At 44.9% G+C, this 24727-nt stretch overlaps 1 protein-coding gene across 1 annotated transcript in view; it reads right to left on the reverse strand.

Annotated features, from left to right (window-relative positions):
• The window catches only part of pcbp4 (poly(rC) binding protein 4), a 216550-nt gene that overhangs the window by 76238 nt on the left and 115585 nt on the right, over positions 1-24727 (reverse strand). Inside the window, exons 2-4 of the mRNA XM_056273421.1 lie at positions 15627-15973; positions 14785-14808; positions 12381-12413 (exon numbers count right to left, since the gene is read on the reverse strand). Coding sequence (XP_056129396.1) covers positions 12381-12413; positions 14785-14808; positions 15627-15776 — 207 coding nt within the window. The 5' untranslated portion in view covers positions 15777-15973. The remainder of the gene's footprint in view (positions 1-12380; positions 12414-14784; positions 14809-15626; positions 15974-24727) is intronic.

The raw sequence follows: 24727 nt of genomic DNA on the forward strand, positions 1-24727 counted from the left end.
CCTATTTCATTGAACTTACCTAAACTTAAGATAACCTACCTTAATCTGACTTAACCCCAACCTCTACCTAACCCCAGCCTTAACCCAACACTTATCTAACCTTAACTGATAGCTGACCTAAGGGGCTGAGGTAACATAAGGCTTACCCCAATCATGAACTAATGATGTCAAACCAAAACCATCTCATTCAGTTAGACCGCAGAATCATTTCACAAAACTGATTTCGTGGAATTGTCACATATCATTGATTTACAATAATCCATATCTTCAATGTCTAATTCATATAGATTTGGATCCATGGAAAGCACTGTTTTGGCTCCAAACAAACGTACTGACACCACTCTGTGCATGAGATTGTAAAACCAAGTAACTTTAAGAGAAGGACCATGGCTTCACTCACAATGCTGTATTATAAAAGTGAAAAATATAATGAATATGAGATGCAGCTAACATAGCACCACATTGTAGTTATTCTGTCAGTGTAGTGGCAAAATTAACCAACATGTGTCAGGAAGGTCTAGATGGAGAACAGATAAATATATCAGATAAAATCTACATCGTTTGATAGCTGGTTACCAGCAGCTTCATGAGCCACAGTGCCACACATGCTGACCATTAGCATGCATGCAAAGCTGTGTTTGCTAACTGGTGTTTGAAGCTACATAGCCAGCTAGCAAGGTATATAGCTGTACAAACAAGGCCACAAAGGAACTGAATTAAATTGAACCATACAGCATCTCTTTTATTCAATTATTCATGTTGTGCAAGAACGGGGTTAAGTTATATTAATGATGACAACACTAGGATTACCCATTTCTTCCTTTAACCTTCTTCGCATAACCTGTTTGGCCTCAGCAGTACAGTAGTCCTAAACTTTGTTTTCAAGAGGCAGGGGAAATTACCAGGGGTAAATTAGTCCGCATTCAGCAGCAATGTCATTTTGTGTTTTATTGGTCTTTTAAGGTAAATTTGCTCATCATTGTGTACCACCAAATTGAACCGTTGCCAAGGTGTTCTTCGTCGTCATCTGGTCTTCGATATATCAAACACAACCATAGACTATGAAAAAGATGGACATTGTGCTTGTGCCATCACCCATTGGTTTCTGAAAGGGAATTTTGAAATCCAAAGTCTGGCCTCATGTTCACCACCATCTTTGTTTTTTGTTGATGATAGAAAATCCAAATTTGGACATTGAGGTGGAGCATGGGTGGAGCTGGGGAGGGACCCTGGTGGCAGACAGCTTGACAAATCTGTCAGTCAGGGCAGACATGCCATCAAAATGCCACTTTTTTAAATCATTAATTTCTTTTTAAAGGAATAATTTTTGAAATGATCAATCTCACGCTATGTGCCAGACTCAAAAAATCAATGATTGAGACCCGAACTTCTTGTAGAAACAATCTGACTTATGTTAAGGTAGAAGGTGGGAATTCTCTCACTGATTTACATTGGATGGCAAGTTTCTTGAAGCCAGCACTGAGTGGCCATGGTGGAACTGCAAATTAAGGCACTTCCACAGTGGCTTCAACTTCCAGCCCCAGTGGTTGCCAGTTTGGTACAACAATGTGGTCATGTGATGGCAAGAAATCTTGATCATCGACTACACAGATGTACCCTACGTTGGTGGGTGGGATAGGGCCATTTGATTGACATCTATAGGATCCGCTATTGAATCAAATAAAGTGAATCTAAACAAGGAGTGTCGATTTGAATTTTAATAAATTAAAATGTTTAAATTGCTTGTAAATATACTGCTAAGGCAATCAATGTATCAACAATACATTTCACTAATTCAATCATTAATTTATCAATTTGCTTCTTCCACCCCTCATATCACAATATCAATGAAGCTAGGCTTAAAAAAAAATCTTTGAAGAGTTGATCATGACATTTTGGTAAAGAATTGTGAAAAGCAGCTGTACATTTGCTGGTAATTGTGCACCGGGAGCTGATATTTGAAGAATATGACTGATTCTTACAGCAAGCCTGTGTACATTGGACTGCGGAGACCACAGACAGTGTGGTGGATAGCTTTTCCCCCAAACATGTCCATTTACTCCTGCAAACTTCTTCCCTCCAGCTCTCTCCATCCCCCTCTGATAATTGCAGTCTTTTTTTTTCTTCTTCCAGTCCTCTGTCATCATGACTATATATCCCTCAATCCATCTTTCCTTCTGTCTCTAATTTAATTTCATCCTTGAATTTTATCTATCCCTGCATCCACTTCTTTACTGATACACTTTCTTCCGTCCTCATCCATCTCTCTCTCCCTCACCTCACCCCATATTACTCATCCTCCATGTGCACTTCTTCTTGTCCTCCTCTTTAACTATGTCCTATCCATCATCCATCATCCTGTTTTTCTCTCCCTCCTTCCTTCCTTCTCTCCTCTCCCTTTGTCTCACCCATTTCATTTTATCCTCTTTCCTCTCTCCATCCCTCTCTCTACACTCTCCCATAGTAAAGGTTAACGAATGCTGATCTCGTCCAACACTTCAAATAACTGTCATTCCACAGAAATACATTTAGCAGTCAACATTTAGCTTTTCTGTTTGGACAGAGCGTTCTGCCGTCCCTGTTGTAACTAGACACCATCTGGTGATGCAGTGGTTTGCGCATTTCAAACTGACGACCTGATCAAACTGTGTCACACTCCACCTTGACTCCCATTGCTTAATCTGGAGGCGAGATCCCTTGCTCATGAAATGTATGCAAATCCTCCTCTAATGGCCTACTTACTACTCTATGCTACGTCTCTGTTCATGTTCAAGTTAATTTATACAACCTCTTATCACAGACACGTCCCAGAAGCTTTACATATATCACTGTATACCACATCACATACACGTCATATACCCTTTATATCATACTACATCAAATGCGCTCATTTATCAAACACGTCTTCGGACTGCGGGAGAAAACCCATGCAAATATGGGGAGAACATGCAAACTCCACGCATGAAGGTCCAAGACCAAGATTCAAACAGATCTTACTACTGTTGCCCCACCGTGCTGCTCTCTCACTCCTCACTCCTCTCCACCTTCCTTCACACCTCAATCCTAACCATTGGAAGAAGGACTTATACTCAGTTTTGCATCTTAACCACCCCCCTCTATGTCCTCTACCCCCAACAGTTGAGACATGAAAAAATAAGTTGCCTTGTGCAATGTAACCTCAATTACTTTCTGTCTCAACTGTCCTCTCTCCCCCATTTTGTTCCTACTTCCCCCCCATCTAAACCTTATTGGTTGAGATGGCACCTTTTGTCCCTGTGCGGCTGAGAAGAAGGGCTGGGCCTCACATCCATCTCTCCTTCTCTGCCCCCTCTCCCTGCCTCCTTCCAAGGCTCCCTCCTTTTCCTTCCTTCTCCTCCTCCTCTCCTGTCATAACGGTTGCAGCGCAGAGCAGTAAGTTGTCCTGCTGTTGCACTGTAAGGGTTAGTCATGTTCATTATTCTTCATTTGGAGCGGATGAAGGATTGAGATCCACGTCATTCAACTGAATTACTCTGCTCTGTTCAGCTTTATTAGGGAGTCTTGCTGGCATGGGGCACGAGCGAGCGTGTGTGTGTGTGTGTGTGTGTGTGTGTGTGTGTGTGTGTGTTCGTGAGTTACTGCATGCAATGCCACATGATTTGCTTGTGCCAAAACCCTCTTAAAACAGACCTGGCATTGTCCTTAACTTAGCCTTGAAGCACTCTTTATTTGAGTTAGTGAAGTGAGTGTGTGTGTGTGTAGTAGGTGTGTATGTCTGTATGCAGTCACTGTGCACATGCAATGTCTGTGTGCATATGTGTGTGTGCATGTGTGCGTGTGCAAGTGTGTGTATGTCTGTTAGCATGCATCATGATGAGTGTCAAAGTGAAGGGGTGCTGGTAGAAATAATGGAGAGTAATGAAAAGAAGTAGCTTGTACATCCTGTATATCTGTAGATCCCATTGCTGTTTGTCCTAGAGAGTCAAGTATCCATTGAAATATTCATGCTCTCTTTGTGAATTATGCTTTCAGGGAAGGATGCTTCCACAAACAATGGCTAATTTTCTGTTTTTGTCTTCCTTTAGCTCGCTCTTGTTTTTCAGCATTCCCACCTTCATGACTGCCTCTTGTCTCACACTTTTTTCACTCTCCATCTTTCTACTTCTTTTGCTTTTGATCACTTCTCTGTATTGCCCTGCCTAGTACAACTTATTTCTCTCTCTCCATCATGTCCTCCCCTCTGCTATTATTTCGCCTACTTCCCCCATGTCTTTCTTTCTCTCTCTTTCTAATCCCCTTTACTGTATCTGCCTCTCTCTGTGGACTGTAACTGATGCACAGCCATCTTGAAACTGTTTCTCTGGGGGGGGGGGTTCTTAATGGTACAGTGTGTTAAATTTGGGGGTTTTAGTGGCATCTAGTAGTTAAGAGGCATATTAAAACAATGATGACACCCCCCTGTCAAAGCTTCACAGTGACCTGTGAAGTCCACAAATGACATCATCAAGCACAGCATCATGTGATGGGATAGCTTTAGATTGAGACATTTTAAACTGACTGAAGACAGGTGTGACCACACCCAACTTGCCACATGGACAAAACTATTGAAAATTCAAGCATTGTTAGCTACCCGCGAGCCATGTTATAGCAAACAACAGCTTGTGTTTCAGCAGTTACATTGGCGTGGCTCTGAAAACCTTTTTCCCTCATTAAGCTGTCACCTGTCTCGATTAATTTTTGTTTGTTCACGTCTATGCTTCTTCAAAACAGATTCGCACTTGTTTATACTGGATAAACAATAACTATGATCCATGGCTTTAAGAAGACAGAATGGGGAAGACAGGGCGAGTCGACGTGATGCAAGTTTATTACTCTATTTTGATCAAATGAAGTTTAACATTAATGACAAAAACAAAACAAAAAACAACTTCCAAATATATTCAGTTGACAAAAGCAAAGTTATATGAGGATTTTCGTACTACAGATGTTATTTTGTCACAAAATTCACTTGTGAGAAAATACATAATGAGGAATCAATAATGGTGTGCCTCTGGAATCGATACAAAAGGTAACATAAAAATTACATTCATCACAAGATGTTTATTTTTTTGTCAAACCCCGTTTTTGTGAATATAATTTAATATCTTTACCTGAGTTGATCATTTTGTTTATCTTGAGGTCTTTTTTTGTGTGCAGAAAACTACTAGAAACTAATTTATAAGGGAAAAAAGTTATAATATTACTTTCCTATTTTGAATACAAATTAATCATTTTATTGTTACTTCATTCAAGGAAAAACGTTATTTGAATCAGAAAATCTGTTTTCTGTTATTGCTGTTAAATTCAGAGCTAGGGCAAATTGCCAAGAGGTGTTCAATAAAACTACGTCAAGTCAATTTTATTTGTATAGCCCAATATCACAAATTACAAATTTGCCTCAGTGGGCTTTATAGCAATACAACATCCTGTCCTTAGACCCTCACATCGTATAAGGAACAACTCCCTAAAAAAAAAAACCTTTAATAGGGAGAAAATATGGAAGAAACCTCAGGGAGACCAACAGATAGGGATGGGTATCGTTAGGATTTTATCGATACTACTACTCTTATCGGTACTGCTTATCGGTTCGGTACTTTATCGATACTCTTATCGGTTCTTTTTGATTATTATGCAAGAAAAAAAGACACTTAATTAAGAACAGAATCGACATTGCTTTATTATTCTATTATATAACTTTATATAAATATAAACAAATATTATTTATTCAGCAGCAACAGCAGCAGCAATGTTTTAAATGCATCTGAATTATAGACTTTATAATCAACATTCAACAACAACAAATAAGATAAAAAATAAAAGTAGATAAAGATAAAGAAAAAATATATATATTAAAAATAAATTTTTACAGCAAAAGGCTAACGGAAGTTCAAACAAACAAGAACCTAGAACATTATCCTAACAGTTCTGCAGAAAAATCAACGTATCTGCCTTCTCCGGCAGGAGTCGTGATCTCTCCTGACTTATAGTGTCCCCGGCTATTAGCCTAGCTAACTCCGTATCTATGGCTCATACGGCTTACCTGCAGTGGACGTGGATGGAACACTACGAGCAAAGCTGTGGAAAACGCCGCATTTCTGCAGATTAATACCATGTTTCGACAAAAGATGTTTCGACAGATTGCTTGTATTGCCACCCTTACTGGCAAATGATTTGTGAGCAGAGCGGTCTGCGCGTGTGTGAGCGAGTGTGTGGAGCACAGCACAGCCCCGCCCCTCACGCAGTAAGAGAGAGAGATAGAGAGATGGAGAAAACGGCGAACAAGATTATGTTCGCGACGTTTAAATTCCTCGAAAAACACAATTGCCACAATATAAATCTCACTCCATGATTTCTCGGGTACCTACCGACTACCGATAGCAGAACCGAAAACGTCGGATCTTAAAAATGCTCCGGTTTTTACTAATTTAGAACCGGTTCCCGTTTAGAACCGGGTTTCGCGGGGCATCCCTACCAACAGAGGAGGGATCTATCTCCCAATACAGACAGACGTGCAATGGATGTTGTGTTTGCACAATTTACAGAACACAACATTGAAAGAGGATAACATAATTATAATGGAATTATAAAATATATGAAGAATATGATGAGGAGGATGCCAAGCAGTGTCCAGATGCCACCGGAACAGCCACCGCTGTTGAAAGTATGGCACATCTGCTTGTAATCAGTGTGTTAATGAACCCCATGTTGCAGTTGCACTTGCTTGGAATATTTTAATTTGGCTTGCCCTGTGCCACTGTTGTGTCCTGTTGATGTGATGTTGTAAACCCAATTTAATCAAATTTCGTCCTCTTTCACATAGACGTTCACTCACTCGGTTGACACAGCAATTCAAAATTGATTTTGTTATACTTGCCAGAACCTGATCCCCGTAGCTTTTTCTTAAACCGGGGTCAGACTTCACAATATTTTTGTCTTTCATGGCGGTCACCATGTCAGATTAGGCAATCAGAGTGCCATAAATCATTACTATGTCTTGGCTGGGAGACTGGCAGCACTACAAGTGACCCTGACTAATCATCGTATTGTAGCGATTTCGGGAGACACGCACAGGAACTGCCGCGGCCGGGATGCCAACCCCTATCGCCCGCACCGCGGGAGACATCGCTAACCACTCGACTAAACGGTCAGACCGGTCAGCCAGCGGTCAACGTGTCAAGTTATCCATGCACGTTACACTAGGCTGCCTTTCACGATCTTGCGCGAGTTCATAGGTCGTCGGGGAGGGCCAATGGCTACAGAAACGCAATGGCGGTCTTGTTCCAAAAAGAAAAAGAAAAGGCAATTGTGGACGCTGTTGCGGCTAGTGCTATTGAGACTGATAACCTAGCATAATTTAAACAGCTACTCACTGGGTTGCTGAAGTGCCTCCGCTATTTTTCGCCAACATTTAGCCTCTTTTTTGGCTCTGTCATGGTCCTTTCTTGAGGAAATGTCGAAAAGGCCAGCAGAGGTATTTTGCCACTGCTCGACTAACCTTTCCTCGGTTTGGTCGTTCCGCTTGACATCAGCGGCAGCACTCTGTCATCCTATTGGTCAACGTCAAGGACACGTCTTCGGGGTTGTCAGACTGGGCGGGAAATACAAAAAATTCTGACACGCTAGACTTTTCGTCGGGGTGTCGTGGGGCGTCCCAGATGCCACATCGCCGTTTTTAATTATGTCACACTACACGGGATAAAGACACCCGTTCGCCATTCCCCACAGTTATAATCGGGTTCGGCGCTGGATTTTTTTTTTTGTTTTGGCGACGACAAAGTCGTGTCAAATTTGGGCAGAATTCGTGTAGTCTGATCCTAGTATACTTTCTTTCTATATCTCCGAATCCATCTGTTAATCACTCACTCTGCCCCTCTGTTTTTTCCCTGTCTTTTTAACTCGTTTCTCCCTTTGTCTACCGCTCTCTTCCTGTCTATGCAGAACTGAGATGAGCTTGGTTTGAAGATGCCGCTGGGAGCTCCAATAGTCTCATCACTCTCGTTTAGACTTACACTTTCAGAGTGCTGGTATTCACGTCAGGTCTGGCCTATATTAGGAATCACGCCTGTGTTTTATATTCAGTGAAACATTTTTCCAGCTCCTTGATGTTATAGATCCACATGTTTAAGTATTCATATAGCCGCTGCTGGTAACCTGAATGTTAATGCAGTATCTTGCCAGGGGTAATAAAACTGCGTCGCTTGCGAGGTAAAGCAGCTTTAAAAGTAAGAGGATAGCGTTTGCCAATGGAGAGAAGCATGATGGCTGCAAATGAATGTCGTCTCTTTTCAACACTGTATTATTCTGCCAGGGTGGGAAGCTCTCTTCCTCTGTCATTAATCATGTTCCCGTCTAACTTCCGTCTAGCAAATATGACATACGTGGGCTTACGTACATGGCCTGCGTCATATGTCCATACTTGGACACCATTCAAAAAGACGGACAAATACTATGAAGAACTGATTCATGTCTGACACTTGGACACCATTCAAAAAGACGGACAAATACTATGAAGAACTGATTCATGTCTGACAAGTTTTTTATTGCGCTTTTGGTTCAGCAGGTGGCCACATAAGTAAATAGCTGCATTACATCGCTGTTTCCCTCTAATTTCACTATCATGTTTTGTTTTTTCATATCAGACAGTGGCATGTTTTTATTCCCTCTGTCCATCTGTGTCTGTTACCGTCTAGCAGCAGAGGTTAAGATGAAGAAATAGCCGATTGTATGATTGAATTATATTTGCATTGTTTTTCGCAAATATGTTTCCAGTGCAATTAACGCTTCATCAAATAAAACGTTTATTCACCTCAAGTGAGCACAAACATTTCAAAGCAAATTTGGGGGATTTCGTTTTTCTTTAAATTATTTGCAGTTTCATTCAAACTTTTTGTATTGGAAATGACAAAAGTCACGTAAAATCACTTGGATGGGAATGCAGTTATTTGTCTTGGCCTCTCATTCTCTCTCTCTCTCTCTTTCAGTCGTTCTCCCTCTCGCTGTTTGGTACTGGCTTGCTCCCTTTTGTCTCAGTTTGTCTTTTTTATTGTTTATTTATCTCTGTTCCTCGTTGTGATCCTTTCTTTATTGGTTTCAACCTTTCTCTGCCATTGTCTATCAAAGTAATTTTCTCTCTGGTCTGCCCATCTCCATTTCTGTCTTCCTCTCTCTCACTCTGACTGTTATCGTTACCCCTCACAGAACAAGCTGATATCCTGAGTTTTTACAGGGATCCCCCTTAGTCTAAAGGGTCCTCTATATATCTGTCCAGGCTGCGACACAGTGACCTTTTTAGGTACTGGCACAGTGCTTTCCTGGTACGGTGTCTGTCTGAACAAGCTTCACAGAATCTGAAAAACTGGAGTTTGTTTGACGGCAGAACTTTGAACACAAGAATTGCAAATTTGTTTAATTTGACAAATGCTTGGATGACAGCTTCTCACTACTGCAGCCAAATATTCCTCCCACTTCGGCTGCACTGTAAGTTTCCATGTGCAGCTGATTCAAAACAAACTTCCTGTTGTGCAACTGTATGGAAACAAGCCACACACTGGGATTTATGTGGTTGACCTGTCGCTATAGGCAGTGATCGTACAGCAGAAAGCTATGTGACATACAGTAATTGAAATGCATGTGGATGTGGTGGCTGTTCTTGAAAGGCAGCTAACAGAAAAAAAAAACCCTGGAATCCATGTGGTGGTCTGAGAGGAGGTCTTATCAGCAATCACAGGGTTTGAAATCCAGAAAAATTCAAAGTATTTTGGATTTGGAAAAGGGGCTTTCCACTTTCTTGCCTGTTTCTCTGTACCTCAATCTTTTCCTTTGCCTCTTACCCTCTTTTCTGTAGTGCTCTTTATTCTCATTCATTTTCCTTGATGAGTCATGTGCTGTCTCTTTTTCACTTTTAATCTCTCTTTACTAGCTTTCTCTTGGTTTTACTCTTTCCTCTCTACCCCTTTGTCTTTCTTTGTCTTTCTTCCAGTATGTTTTGTTACATTCCTCTACTGTGAGAGGGAGGAAAAGCATGAAGGCATTCCAATGGGGGGGGGGGGTTGCCAAGGCTGCCCAAGACTGGTTGCAGTTTACTCGCTAGCCATTAATACCCCTCTCGCCTCAAGCATATTTACAAAGCTGTTTTAAGTAATTCATTCTAACTGATTTACAGGCAGCAGACGGCCGAGATTGCCCAATTACAGAATGCATGTTTGGATTTTGGTTAACTGACACTCTGATATGACATGGCATGGATGGGAGGCTATAATTGTAGAAAAAATAAGGAAAGAAAGAAAGAAAGCCACTTTGTTTTGTCATTGTATTCTTAACAATGACTTGTATCCTTACAACGAATTTGTTCTCTGCATTTAACCCATCCTATTTTATAGGAGCAGTGGGCCGCTGCAGCGCCCAGGGACCAACTCCAATTCTTCTTTCCATTGCCTTGCTCAGGGGCACAGACAGGAATATTAACCCTAACATGCATGTCTTTTTGGTGGTGGGAGGAAATCGGAGCACCTGGAGGAAACCCACACAGACACGGGGAGAACATGCAAACTCCACACAGAAAGGACCTGGGACAATCATCAGCTGTCAATTGACAGCTGATGATTGCTTATGGACAGCTGATTGCTTATGGCATGAAACAGGCTTGTACTGTCTCATAAAGAATTAACCTGAGTCATTGGATTTATATATATATATATATATATATATATATATATATGCATATGTATGTATGTATATATGCATATGTATGTATGTATGTATATATAGTATATATAATCATTACATTTATATAGTGCTTTATTTAGACACCCAAACCGCTTCAGATTGAAGGGGAAACTCACCTCAATCACCACCAATGTGTAGCATCCACCTGGGTGATGCACGGCAGCCAGTTTGCACTAGAACGCTCATCACACATCAGCTTGAGGTGGAGAAAGAGGAATCATTGAGCCAATTACACAGGGGATGATTAAGTGGCCAGATGGAGAGCGCCAGGTTGGGAATTTTGCCAGGACACCGATAAGTACCATGGGATATTTAATGAACACAGTGAGTCAGGACCTCAGTTTTAACGTCTCATCTGAAGGACGGCACCTCCTACAGCACAGTGTTCCCGTCACTGCACTGGGAGTTTTTGTTGTTTTATTAGGACCACAGGGAGGACTGCTCCCTACGGGCCCACCAACACCTCTTCCAGCAGCAACTCATTTTCCCAGGAGGTCTCCCATCCAAGTACTAGCCAAGCCCATACCTGCTCCAGACTAACAGTGCTACCAACTTGCTCAATTGGTCACACCAGCACATGATTTGGTCGCACCCCTCCAATTTTTCTTTTCTTTTCAGTACAGTATGCTATTAATCAGTGACCTTGCATGCTCATGAATAGTTGTCTTAATTTGCGTACCCTAGTTTTGTATTGATGTAAAGATTGACATTGACTCGAGACTTGATATTTGCAAACATTTTTAATCTGAATATTAAGATTGAATTTGATATTATTAAGATTTGAATTTTGTGAACGGGAGCTCATCTTTCACTATGTTATAGGCAGTGTTGAATTTGATGACCTTTTCATTCTCCTCCGTTGAGCAGTTACTCACTGAAAAGTAGTCAGGAGGGGCTCGGTGTTTCAGGTCATGCATTGGTCCCTGCAGGTTTTGTGTTTCTTACTGTCATTGTGCAACTTCAAAGTTTCAAGCTGAAACTGTGTTGACCCTGTAAAAAAAGTTTAGAGTTGCCTGCAATGGAAGGGCCACATTGCCTACACACAGCATAGTTTCCCCCTCATACCGCAACCATGAGTACTGCGTTAGCCATTGTGGTTGTGTTGTAGTACTTTTTCTTCTTCACTGGCTCAGTCGGTCTCTCCCTGCCTGCGCTTTCATTATCAGTGGCGTCTGAGTCGGAACCTCTCATTGCCCCCCCAACCTCCTCCTCTCTCTCCTAATTTTGCTTTTTTTAAATATCAGCTATAGACCGCTTAATTTTTGGAACACCGTGACAGTTACATGGATTGTTGCTAGATTTGGCAGATTTGGCAGATTTACCAGAGTAATTTGCGCGTTTGCACGTACGACCACGTGACATTTTAACTCACACACTCTCAAAATAATGGTGTGAATTACATCAGTATCGGCATCCGATACCGATATTGGATCAGGTCAATCCCAACTCTAGTAATATGTGACACTCTGCTGTTGTCTAGAAATGGTCTGGTTAAATTAAAATCAACACAACAACTTAAAGAAAGGAAATGAAGGATTTATTAAGGATTCAGAGAGGCTGGACAAGAGGGACATATATAAAAAAAATCCAGGGAATATACTGTAGGATTTATTTATAAGGGGGGGGGGTGATCTTACCTCTTCTCGTATTCTCTTTACTGTTTCCCCTTTCTGTGGAAAGTCACACAAAGCAATGTTATCTTAATAGCATCACATTTCACAGAGTTTAAACAATAATGATAAAAAATACAGACATAATATTCATACAAATAATAATCACTATTATCATTGTTAGCATTATAATATCAATTATATAATTGATATTATAATTAGCACCTGAGATTAAAAGGGACCAACATTTCAAATGAAAGCAGATGTATAAGGCATTATTTATTGAACCAATTACTCGATCAAAGGATGCCAATGGCAAGAAGCATTTTCAATGATGTACTGTGTGCATAAATTCTCTAATACTGATATGTATAGATTTAAAAGTCCATCTATTGGCCTGCTACAGCAGTAGTATAACGTGCTTCAGCCTAAATTTGCTATGCTGGTCATACTGTTGGCTTTCATTACAGCCTGTAATCGTGTGTATCTACAATCATTCTGAATTTAGACCACAATCTTAGGATATCAAATGAGCTCAAAAAACACCTCCTTGATTTTTTCTTTAATACCAACATTTTTTCTTTTTTTTCTGTTTTCTTTTTGCAAGAGTTACATTTATGGAATGAAACTGCTAAAAAATAATCTTCTTGGTGCTTGAGCTGCAGTGGTGTTTACTGCAGGAGGTTTATGGATTTCATTCTCGATCTAAGAAATTATTATATTGCAAATGCGCCGATTTAGTTACAGGAAGGTGAATCAGTTCATCTGGACACAGCATTTCTCTAGAGAGAAATGTTTCTTCGATCATCTAAGTGACCTCTTCAGTCTCAGCTGACTGCAGGTGTCCCCACCCTTATAAACAACACAGTGGCATAACGGCTGAAACCAGTGATCATTAACTAGAGTTCCAACAGCCTTGTGTACTGTTCACAGAGGATTTGGGAATGTTTGCAATGACAGCATTGTAAGATGGTAACAAATGTACTCTTACCCCCCCCCCCTTCAGGGATGGTCGTTCCCTCTTCACATAGATGGCCTCTTTGATTCCCCGTTTCTCCCCCAAAAAAAGTTGTGTCCAGATGAACTGGATTATTGAGCATGCATAAAGACATGTCGATTTAGTTGTTCTGGTTTATTACAATGTAATCTGTATCGAGTAAAGGTAATATTGTTTGACAGTAACAAATGTTAACATAGTGTATAACTGTCCCAAATGAAGCCAGGAACTCTAATAAGCTGCTATGTCTCTTCTAAATGGGGGCAGTGGTGAGACTAACTGAGAAGTCCTGGGTGGAAAAAGTGAATGAGGCTCCCGAATCAACATCAATGTTATTTTAAGGTACTTGACCCATAACTGTCCCCCTGGAGCCAGTCAGTGGACTACAGTAAAGGGCTTAGAAGGCCGGGCAGCTTCCACGTGTGACCATATCAAACTATATGAGGCAGGAAGTTACAAAAGGCAAAGGAAAACCTTTTCTGGACAAATTAGGCTGGGGGGGGGGTTCAAAGCCATATGTATTCTTTTCCCCTCATATAAGAGTCATCTTGCACCAGAATTTTAAATACTATCTAATTTTAACACCTGCCCCATTCATACAAGTCTGCTGTGGTTAGATAAGAGAGCTGTGGTGAACATCAGTTCTGCTCCGCTGCCTGGCAATCTGGCTTAATGCAAGACGGGATCCTGGAGAGCTGCTCCTGTGGCGTGACGACAGATTGTACTGACGCGGCCTAACTATAACTCTATCACACTTTTTATGTAGTGTTCATGCTGTCTTCGTATCAGACTTCGGACTAATAGGCTATGCATCAAAAGCAATGTGGAGGAGAAAAAAAGAGAATATATCTATATACATATATGGTTTATTAGAAACTGAGCTACAATTAGAGGCCATAAACATCTCGCAGTTCACAATTTTTCATATCTGGGAAAATTGTGGCAGGATTTTATTTGAATCACCCCTAGTCAAATTATTGCATCCCTGGAGGGCATCTACTTTGGAATTAAGAGGAATTGGAGTGACAAGTCCTAACTAGAATGCACTATTAATGCATTTTTCATGGTAACTTTATATCAGAGGTCAAATTAGGATTACTCTGGAAGTGTGTTATCATGAGCTGCAGGCCAGTTTTAGAAATGCCACGGTTTAAGATGGATAGGGATTTTATAATGTGTACATTGCTGTGAAATTACTCTCCGCATGTTCCAGTATTTGTATAATGTATCATTTATCTGTTATTACAAACTGTAGTGGTTATAATTCACACAGCCATTTCATTTGGTCAAATTGGAAATTCAACCACAAAATCGTTTTCAGTGAATGTTAATGATAATGACAGGATAATCAGGGGTTTGACGTTTCAAATTCTCTTTTAATGAGCAGAATATTAGTAATTAAAAAGTCAGAAGGATCACTGAGGTCTTTCTCACCTTGCCGATGATGCTTCCTACTTCCTGTGGAAAGAACGCAGAGAATCACTTTTTACTTGTCTTTCGCACAGGACAAAAAGACCAACAGATGCACAGAGAAACAGATCTATCTATCTATCTATCTATCTATCTATCTATCTATCTATCTATCTATCTATCTATCTATCTATCTATCTATCTATCTATCTATCTATCTATCTATCTATCTATCTATCTATCTATCTATCTATCTATCTATCTATCTATCTATCTATCTATCTATCTATCTATGAAGTTCTTCTCACTTTCTCTCCTTTTCCCTCTGTCTCCTTCAGGGGGACTAGATGCAAACAGTTCAAATGCAGGACAGACAGTAAGACTTTGCATGCCAATGTGGGACAGGTTTACTGTCCTCTCTATGGGTTACCAGTGCAAAAAGGAATAAAACTAGACATATTTGTATCCCACCTGCAGTTATGCTCTTGTCCACTAGTAAGCGCACAACAACATATCGTAAGATTGAATAACAGATAAGCATATAGATTGCTAATAATGAGAGTGATCTTTGATTACGTGCCTTGTAGCGTTTATTGACTGAAGAGTACTTTAATTTATGACCAATCAAACTCTGTGACGTAAGAGAGTGGTAACGTTGAGGTGGAGAATGCCAAAGATTATAATTGGACAATAATCTAAATTGATTGTCCAATGTTTACATAGCGAAATGTGTACTTTAGATATTTTACTTCAAAATGTGGGAAGTTGTTTCAATATGTGACGACGGGTCAAAACGCTGTACAGTAGCAGGTAAAACAGCATGCCCGGTCCCCCGACTCTCCCCCTCCCGCTGCCTCCTGCCTCACCTTGCCGTGCATGAGGAGACGCAGTGTGAGGGTGACGCTCATGCCCCCCTCTCCAAACTCTTGCTCGCAGCTCATGGTGGTGGTGGTAGTGGTGTTGGTGGTGGTGTGGTGGGTGAAGGTGTGGGTGGACTCTGTCACTGGGAGACGCATGAAGGTCCGAGGGCCCCGGGGCGTGTGGAACTTTTCCAGAACACCGCGGAGAACCCCTTAATAGGAACCCTGGAGGGTACTGAGGGGGAGGAAAGGGGGCAGTGGGTGGCCGGGAGGAAGTGAGTGGAACGCAGCAGGGAGGGTAGAGCTGGTGGGAGGGTGTTGTAGATGTGTATGTTTGGTTCTCTCTTTCAATGCTGTGGGGAAAAAAAAAACAAAACAAAACAGAAGAAGATCAGGAAGAGGAAGAACAACGCAAAGCATCAGAATGGTTGAAGACTCCAAGGGTGGTGTTGCTGTTCGCTTGCTTTTGATGCATTCACCAACCAGCCACCAGCCAATTTGTTTTTGTCATTGTACAGGTTACAGTGAATCTGTTCTCTGTATTTAACCCATCCTATTGTATAGGAGCAGTGGGCAGCTGCAGCACTTGGGAACCAACCCCAGTTCTTCTTTCCATTGCCTTGCTCAGGGGCACAGACAGGAGTATTAACTCTAACACGCATGTCTTTTTGACGGTGGGAGGAAACCAGAGCACCCGGAGGAAACCCACGCAGACACGGGGAGAACATGTAAACTCCACACAGAAAGGACCTGGGACGGCCTGGGGTTCAAACCCAGGACCCTCTTGCTGTGAGGCAACAGTGCTAACCACTGGGCCACCGTACCACCCTTCACACTGTTCTAACCGCTGTCAGAAAGTAACAGCCAATTTAGCTTTAAATTAAACATCTAAACACTTCATTTGATAGATATCTGTTTAGAAGCAGAAAAAACGAGACAAAATGGACTAAAAGCGCTCTTCCACCTCATCGCTTCTTTCTTGAACCAAACTGTGAAAATTAATTTTATGTTTTAGCAGCTTGTCACCATGTTTTTAAGTGAAATTCAACATAATGATCTATCTGTTGATGATGTTCTGTGAAATTGCACAGATGAATAATGTTACATGCATTACAGAGGCTGTTGTGTCAGTGGTGGGTCAGCCAGTACTGACAAAGTCCTCTGTGTGTGTGTGTGTGTGTGTGTGTGTGTGTGTGTGTGTGTGTGTGTGTGTGTGTGTGTGTGTGTGTGTATTTGTGTGTGTGTGTGTGTGTGTGTGTGTACATACACACAGGGTGTTGTGATGCGTCTAGTGCAGCAGTGTGTAGTTGGAGGGAAGGTGCATGTGTTCTTCCAACCCGCTTGTGTCCTTCTTGCCCTTAGCTTGCTGCCGCTGGCTAGCCTTTGTGGCGAATAGGGAAGCATCCTAGCGTGTAAGCCTTCCCTTGCCAGTACATAGCCTCTCCTTCACCAAGACTCCTGCCAGGCCTCCCCGTGGCCACACGTGGTAACTGGGGTCTTGCGGCCCCAGGCTAACTTGGCAGGGGATCTCGGAGCAGCAGTGGGCCCCAGAGATATGGTGTGCAGGCCCACCCTGGTGGATACGCCCTGGCACCTATCAACCACTGCCCCGCTGCCTTGTGGGTGAGTCTGGAAGACATAAGGCTAAGGGAGCTTACCCCAACAGAAAAGCAAGCTGTGGCGGCACGCTTTGAGGCGGTTTCCAAAAAACTGGATTTCCGGCAGCCCCCTGCAGTTGTGTGGAGGTGCCGGTCATCTAGGGATCCCCCTTGCCATCGGAACCATCTCCTCTACAATCAAGTCATGTGGCGTTGGGAGAAGCGCACCCCCCATGCCACTTTAAAAACCATCTCTGCGCAGGTATCTTCTGCTATCTGAGTCCTCAGAGGACACACAAATAGAAGAAGATGGTCATCATCGGGCACGATGGACAACCAGCAAGCAAGTGTCATCATTAGCAGTGAGATGCATATGGGGGCCTTGCTAATCCAAATCATTAAGCACAAGAGGATTATCGAAATCTGACTAATGTTTAAATGAGTTCAAGAATAGATAAAAGGACAAACAAACAAATAAATGATACTTTACATACATATATAATTTATATGAATGTATGAAAGTATGTGCATCAAATAATAATAATAATAATAATAATAATAAAAAGAATACACTTTTATTTATACAGCACTTTTTAAAACAAAACTAGCCCCCCCCCTTTTTTTTCTCCCTAATTGTACTTGGCCAATTACCCTATATTCCAAGCTGTCCTGGTCGTTGCTCCACCCGCTTCTGCCGCTCGGGGGAGGGCGTTGCAGACTACCACATGCCTCCTCCAAATTACATGTGGAGTCGCCAGCCGCTTCTTTTCACCTGACAGTGAGGAGTTTCGCCAGGGGGATGTAGCGCGCGTGAGGATCACGCCTTTCCCCCCAGGTACCCCGACCGACCAGAGGGGGCACTGGTGCAGCGACCAGGACACGTGCCCACATCCGGCTCCCCATCCGCAGACATGGCCTCTGTGCATAACTGTAGTCCACTGACTTCCGGTTTTTACTGCAGCGGTCATACCACTTTCCTGTTTGTTGGCGTGTGCCATTGACAATGGTATATTTTTTCACGATGCCTGCAAGATTTACCATGGGTAAATGTCAACGACATGCACAGAATTGTCGACAAACTTTCACCTGCACCTCCCAGTAAATGGGTGAAACGTTTCAAGTTACGTCCACATTTCCGTCTGTCCGTCCGTCCATCCGTCCGCTCGTCCGCTCGTCCTCGTAATTGTGGACGTACGTTGATAAGTACAACTTGAAACTTTTCACCCGTTTGCTGGCAGGTGAAAGTTTGTCAACAATTCTGTGCATGTCGCTGAGATTTACCCATGGTAAATTTTACAGGCATCGCGAAAAATATGCCCTTGTAGTGGTTAGGGGGCTACATAATTCCCCTTATTGAGCTAGTAGGAACGTTAGTTTACAGCTGCTGTTTCCTCGGTTCGGGTTTATAGGGACACACTTCCGCTGCGCGGGTTTTTTGTTGTTGTAATGGTGGAAGGAATAAATGGTGCACGTTGTGTAGCCGAAAGAGAAAGTTGTCACGACTCCTGCTTGAGATCCTCTACACTGGTGACCCCGACGTTTGTCTCTTGGTAGTTATCAGAGACAATCTTTCGAACGAACATCGTTGACGAAATCAACGCGGTTTCTCTCAAATTGTCAGAGTTCTGGGAGTCATCGGCAACGACATGGTTCGCCCAGGCGGAAGCGCAGTTTGCTATCCGCAAAATAACGGATGATGCTACTAAATACTACTACGTGGTATCGGCGCTCGGGTGTTCGACTGCAACTAGAGTGGTGAGTCTCCTTACAAATCCTCCGGCGGCAGACAAATACAAGGGGCTCAAAGACCACCTCTTGAAGATTTTTGAAACTTCCGACGCCGAGAGGGCCCACCGTCTCTTTTCTCTGCAAGGCTTGGGTGACAGCATGCCATCCGAGCTCATGGACACAATGCTGAATCTGCTGGGACCGGCGCACACACCTGATTTCGTCTTTGTACAACTATTTCTGCGACAACTGCCTGCTCAGGTGCGGATCGCTTTGGCTAACACCAGCATTACCGATTGCCGCAAGCTAGCTGAAGAAGCTGACAAGTTCTTCCTGGCCAGCCAACAGCAGCACTGCGCGTCCGCGCTCACCCCTGCCCATCCCCACACGCCACCACCTGGTGACTCCATGGTGGTCGCCGCGGCAACCCCCGGTCGGCGACAGGAGCCCGGCCTGTGCTTTTACCATGCAAAGTTCGGGGCCAAGGCGAAAAAGTGCACCTCCCCGTTCAATTTCAGCTCGTCGGGAAACGCCAAGGCCGGCGCTAACGAGTGGCCATGGGCGTCGGCGTGGAGGACAACAGGCTACTTTTCCTGCGAGACTCCATCTCGGGGCGGCGTTTCCTATGCGACACTGGGGCGCAGAGGAGTGTCGTACCTGCATCGAGTGTGGACGCCCTGTCGGGCGCTCACGGCCCTCCGCATGGAAGCTGCTAACGGCAGCGCTATCCGTACGTACGGCACGAAGCATATTGACATGTGTTTTAACGGACAGCGGTTCAGCTGGGATTTTGTCACCGCCGACGTGGCATTTCCCCTCCTCGGTGCAGATTTTCTTTGTGCTCATGGGCTGCTGGTGGACGTCAGGAATCGACGTCTGATTGACGCCGTCACCTTCGCTTCACACGCGTGTGCACTCAGCGATACAGGCTCCGTCAGGCTGTCCAGCATGCTCTCCAATGAGGACGTGTTTCTCCATCTTCTCTCCGAGTTCCCTGACCTCACTCAGCCCACATTCTCGTCATCTACGACCAAACATGGGTGGTGCTCAACCCACGGACGAGGTGGACCTCGTCCGTGGCTACCACCAGGTGCCCGTCCATCCCGCCGATGTCCCCAAAACGGCTGTGAAAACTCTGTTCGGACTGTTCGAGTTCCTGCGCATGCCGTTTGGGCTTAAGAACGCCGCGCAGTCCTTCCAACGCTTCATGGACTCAGTGTTGCGGGACCCGCCTTTCCTCTGTGTGTACCTGGATGACATCCTGGTCGCTAGCACCTCCGTGTCCGAGCACTTGTCCCACCTCAGAGCCCTTTTCGAGAGACTCAGCCTGCATGGGTTGATAGTTAACCCGGCCAAATGCCAGTTTGGTCTGAGCACCATCGACTTCCTGGGCCACCGGGTCGCCAAGGACGGGGCGGCCCCCCTTCCATCTAAGGCGGAGGCCGTCGCAGACTTTCCACGCCCACACATGGCCCAGTCTCTCCGGGAGTTCATTGGCATGGTGTCCTTCTACCACCGGTTTATCCCCCGGGCTGCCGATCTCCTCCGCCCCCTATATGAGGCTTTGAAGGGCACAGCCCCCAAACACGCAGTGGACTGGTCTGCAGAGGGACACGGCTTTTAAGGATGTGAAGGCCGCCCTGGCTGACGCGGCGATGCTGGCACACCCTGTGTCTGGAGCGCCCATTGCCATCACGACGGATGCTTCGGACTACGCTGTCAGTGCGGTTTACGTGCAGTGGGTGAGCGGTGCGTGGCAGCCGCTTGCCTTCTTCAGCCGGCAGTTGAACCTGAGAGAGCGCAAATACAGCACCTTTGATCGTGAGCTGCTTGGCCTTTTCCTCGCTGTTAGGCACTTTCGTTTCCTACTGGAGGGCCGTCAGTTCACGGCTTTCGTCGATCACAAACCGCTGGTGTTCGCGATGGCCAAGGTGGCAGAGCCGTGGTCAGCCCGCCAGCAGCGACAGTTGGCCTACATCTCAGAGTTTACCACCAACGTGAGGCATGTCGCTGGGAAGTCCAACCCGATTGCTGACTGTCTCTCCCGGGCCATCGCTGGTGCCGCCCATTTGGGACTCGACTACAGCCAGATGGCGGCTGACCAGGCCGCCGACCCAGGAGTGCAGGCATGCAGGACCGCCGAAACAGGGCTGCAGTTGGAGGATGTGGCTTTCGACGACGCCGGCGCCACGCTCCTGTGCGACGTCTCTACGGGTCAGCCCCGACCAGTCGTTCCGACTGCTTGGAGGCGACGGGTCTTCGACGCAGTCCATGGGCTGTCTCACCCTGGCAGAAAGCCTTCACAGAGGTTGGTGGCGGCAAAGTTTGTCTGGCATGGACTCAAAAAGGATATGAGGGACTGGGCTGACACCTGTGTGGAGTGCCAACGCTCCAATGTGCTCCGGCACGTCAAAGTGCCCCTGATACCTTTCACGGTACCTGAGAGGAGGTTCGATCACGTGAATGTGGACCTGGTAGGCCCCCTACCCCCCTCCTGTGGTTTCACATACCTGCTCACCATGGTCGACAGGACCACGCGATGGCCAAGCGTTCATCGGAACCTGGGTCGCCCGCTTTGGCACCCCATCTGACCTCTCCTCGGACAGAGGGCCGCAATTCACGTCAGCGCTCTGGGAGGAGATCGCCGCGGGTTTAGGGGTGAGGCTCCATCGCACCACAGCATATCACCCTCAGGCGAATGGATTGGTCGAGAGGTTCCATCGCTCGATGAAGGCCGCATTGCAGGCTACCCTCAAGGACGACCGCTGGGTCGACAAACTGCCTTGGGTCATGCTTGGGCTCAGGACGGCTCCCAAGGAGGACCTCCAGTCCTCATCCGCCGAACTGGTCTACGGACAGCCACTTCGGATCCCGGGGGATTTCCTTCCCACCGCCACAGCTCCCTGGTCCGCCAGATGCGAACGGACTGCGCTGCAGGAGGAAGCCAGGGCTTTTGCACCAGTCCCCACTTCTCAGCATGGCGGCTCTCAGTCCTATGTCCCCACGGAGCTGCGGTCGGCGGAGTATGTTTTCATCCGTCACGACGCGCACCGCGGTCCCCTGCAGCCACCCTACGACGGCCCATTTCGGGTACGGGACACTGGAGATAAGCACTTTGTGGTGGAGGTTGGCAGCAGGCTGGAGCGGGTTTCTGTGGACCGCCTCAAGCCTGCTCACCTGGACTTAGACTGCCCTGTTGGTCTTGCCCTGCCCCCACGGCGGGGGCGCCTCCCCCGGCGAGCCGCCCCCTGCTTCCCCAGCCCCTCCCTTTCCCCGGTCCAGCTGTGAGGACTCTGCTGCTTTGCCTAAGGTTAACCAGCCCCCAGCTCCTGTTCAGCGGAGCCGTTGGGGCAGAGAGATCCGCCCCCCTCGCCACACTGACTTTTCGTATTAAGGCGAATTCTGGGGGGACGCGTGTAGTGGTTATGGGGCTACATAATTCCCCTTATTGAGCTAGTAGGAACGTTAGTTTACAGCTGCTGTTTCCTCGGTTCGGGTTTACAGTGACAACACTTCCGCTGCGCGGGTTTTTTGTTGTTGTAATGGTGGAAGGAATAAATGGTGCACGTTGTGTAGCCGAAAGAGAAAGTTGTCACGACTCCTGCTTGAGCTCCTCTACACCCTTGTCAATCGCACACGTCAACAAACAGGTATGACCGCCGCAGGAGAAACCGGAAGTCAGTAGACTACAGTGACCAAGCCGGAGGTAACACGGGGATTCGAACCGGCGATCTCCGTGTTGGTTGGCAGGGGAACAGACCGCTACGTTACCCGGACGCCTTTTTTTTTTTACTCGAGCAGAAACAAGTGAATCCGACAGCAAGCTTTCAAGTTGGGTCATCACACTGAACTCTGCGTCATCGCTTCTCGACGGCACACATCTGCCCCATAGATAACCAAATGTGCTGTATAGATGACTCAATGCTGGATATTTGTGCGACGTGATACGTAAAGTGACGTCATATGTACTGCGGCTCGTGCTGTTTCTTTAGTAATATATTATTTTTTTGCGTTGTGTTTTCCTTCCCCCCCCTGTCTCTAACAATAACCGTTTTGTTTACGGGAAACATCATGCCAGTGTGTGAGTGCCTTGGGCGAAGCGCTGAGCTGGGGAATGGATGCGTGGTGTGCATGTGTATGCGTGTTTGCTGCGCACAATTTGAAATACTCTGTTGCAAAAACGCCTCTGACTCTATATAGACACAAGACCTACAAGGCCTCCATTGATCCAACACCCTGCTCAGCGCTGCAGAACGGGCTGCCAGGGTGAGCCAACAGCAGCGCAAGAGGAGGTGTGGAAATTAACATAATTTCTCAAGTGTCAGAAGCTAGTCAACAAGTCGGTGCAGTAATTTAAAAATTAATTGAGAACTCCGTTTAAAAAGCTTAAGGGCTGAATTAAATGAGCTTTCAGCATGGAAATGCCACTCAACCGTGATGATACTTAAGAATTTCCTTTTCCTCTCTCTCAAAAAAAAGACAAAAAAAAGGAAACAGGAAAAAAGAAAAAGAGCAGACTTGAGTCATCCTTGCATACTAAAGAGATGCTTTAGCAGTTTGGTTACACGTGTGCTCGGTTGTGAGCGTGTTCGCATCTGCATTAGGATGTGGGTACGTCTGTGTTCGTGTGTGTGTGTGTGGGAGAGAGGGAGAGAGAGAGAGGGAGCGAGAAAGTGTGCAGACGTACTTTTGCACTTTATGTGCACACTTTATGTGCGCGTGCAATTTTTTTAAGTGCACACAAGTGTGTTCTTAATGCATAAAAAGGCACACACGTTTGTACTTGCATATATTACTGCCTGTGTGTACACGTGCACACCCTGTGCAAGTGTCTTTATGCCTCCTTGTGTATTTGTATACCTTTGCCTCGACACAAATATATGCATGCTTATTTGTGTGTGTGCGTGATTTTGTGTGCACGTGGTCGTGTATTTGCATGTCTGTATGCCTGTTTATGTCTTTTTTTTGTGTGTTCTGTCTAGGGGCCAGTGGTTCAGTCATCTGTCTCTATGCCAACCAGTCTGCTTAGCGACAGAGGAAACCTTCCATTTCTCTCTGATCCTCTTGCCTACCTAGATAAAGGTGTGTTGAAATGCCTGGTATCACATGTTGCGTGTGTGTGTGTGTGTGTTCAATTAATTGTTAATGTCTCAAGTATTTGCTGGAAGTATCTGTTATGAAGCTCGTGCATGTATTGTGTGTCTGTCTACTGTGTCCATTGTGTGTGTGAATGTGTATGTGTGTTGTGCGTGTGTGTGCACGTTTGCCCACACGTGATTCTGTGCGAATGTGTGTCTGTGTGATGCACATCTGGGTATGTACCGTGAGCATCTCTAGCCCCCAGTCTCATAAAAAATACACACTGCACCAAAGTAGGTCACAAATCTGACACAGCCTTTCTGGCGTACTAGACAAACAATGTTTCATTACACACACACACGTAGACACTCAGGCACACACAAATCCATATAGCAATTCAAATGGATCTATACTTCGCCCAGCAAACTGGGATATCCTCGCTGGAAAACTGCAGGAAATGTCTTTGAACATAAGAAAAAAACTTGCTACTACAATTTCAGCTTCATCCATCTTTTCTATCTTCTGGAATAGAATAGAAGAGGACATCAGAAGACATGAGGACAGCATTTAGTATTACTATAGGCTTCTACTTCTTACTGCAGAATGGCATGGAGAATGAACAGAGATTTAGTTAAGGCTCTCCATAAAGTAGTGGTGAAATCGATAACCTGTCATCACGTGAAGGCATTCTCATCATCCGGG

The sequence above is a fragment of the Lampris incognitus genome, chromosome 2 (assembly GCF_029633865.1).
Source record: "Lampris incognitus isolate fLamInc1 chromosome 2, fLamInc1.hap2, whole genome shotgun sequence".
In the NCBI taxonomy this organism is placed as follows: Eukaryota; Metazoa; Chordata; class Actinopteri; order Lampriformes; family Lampridae; genus Lampris; species Lampris incognitus.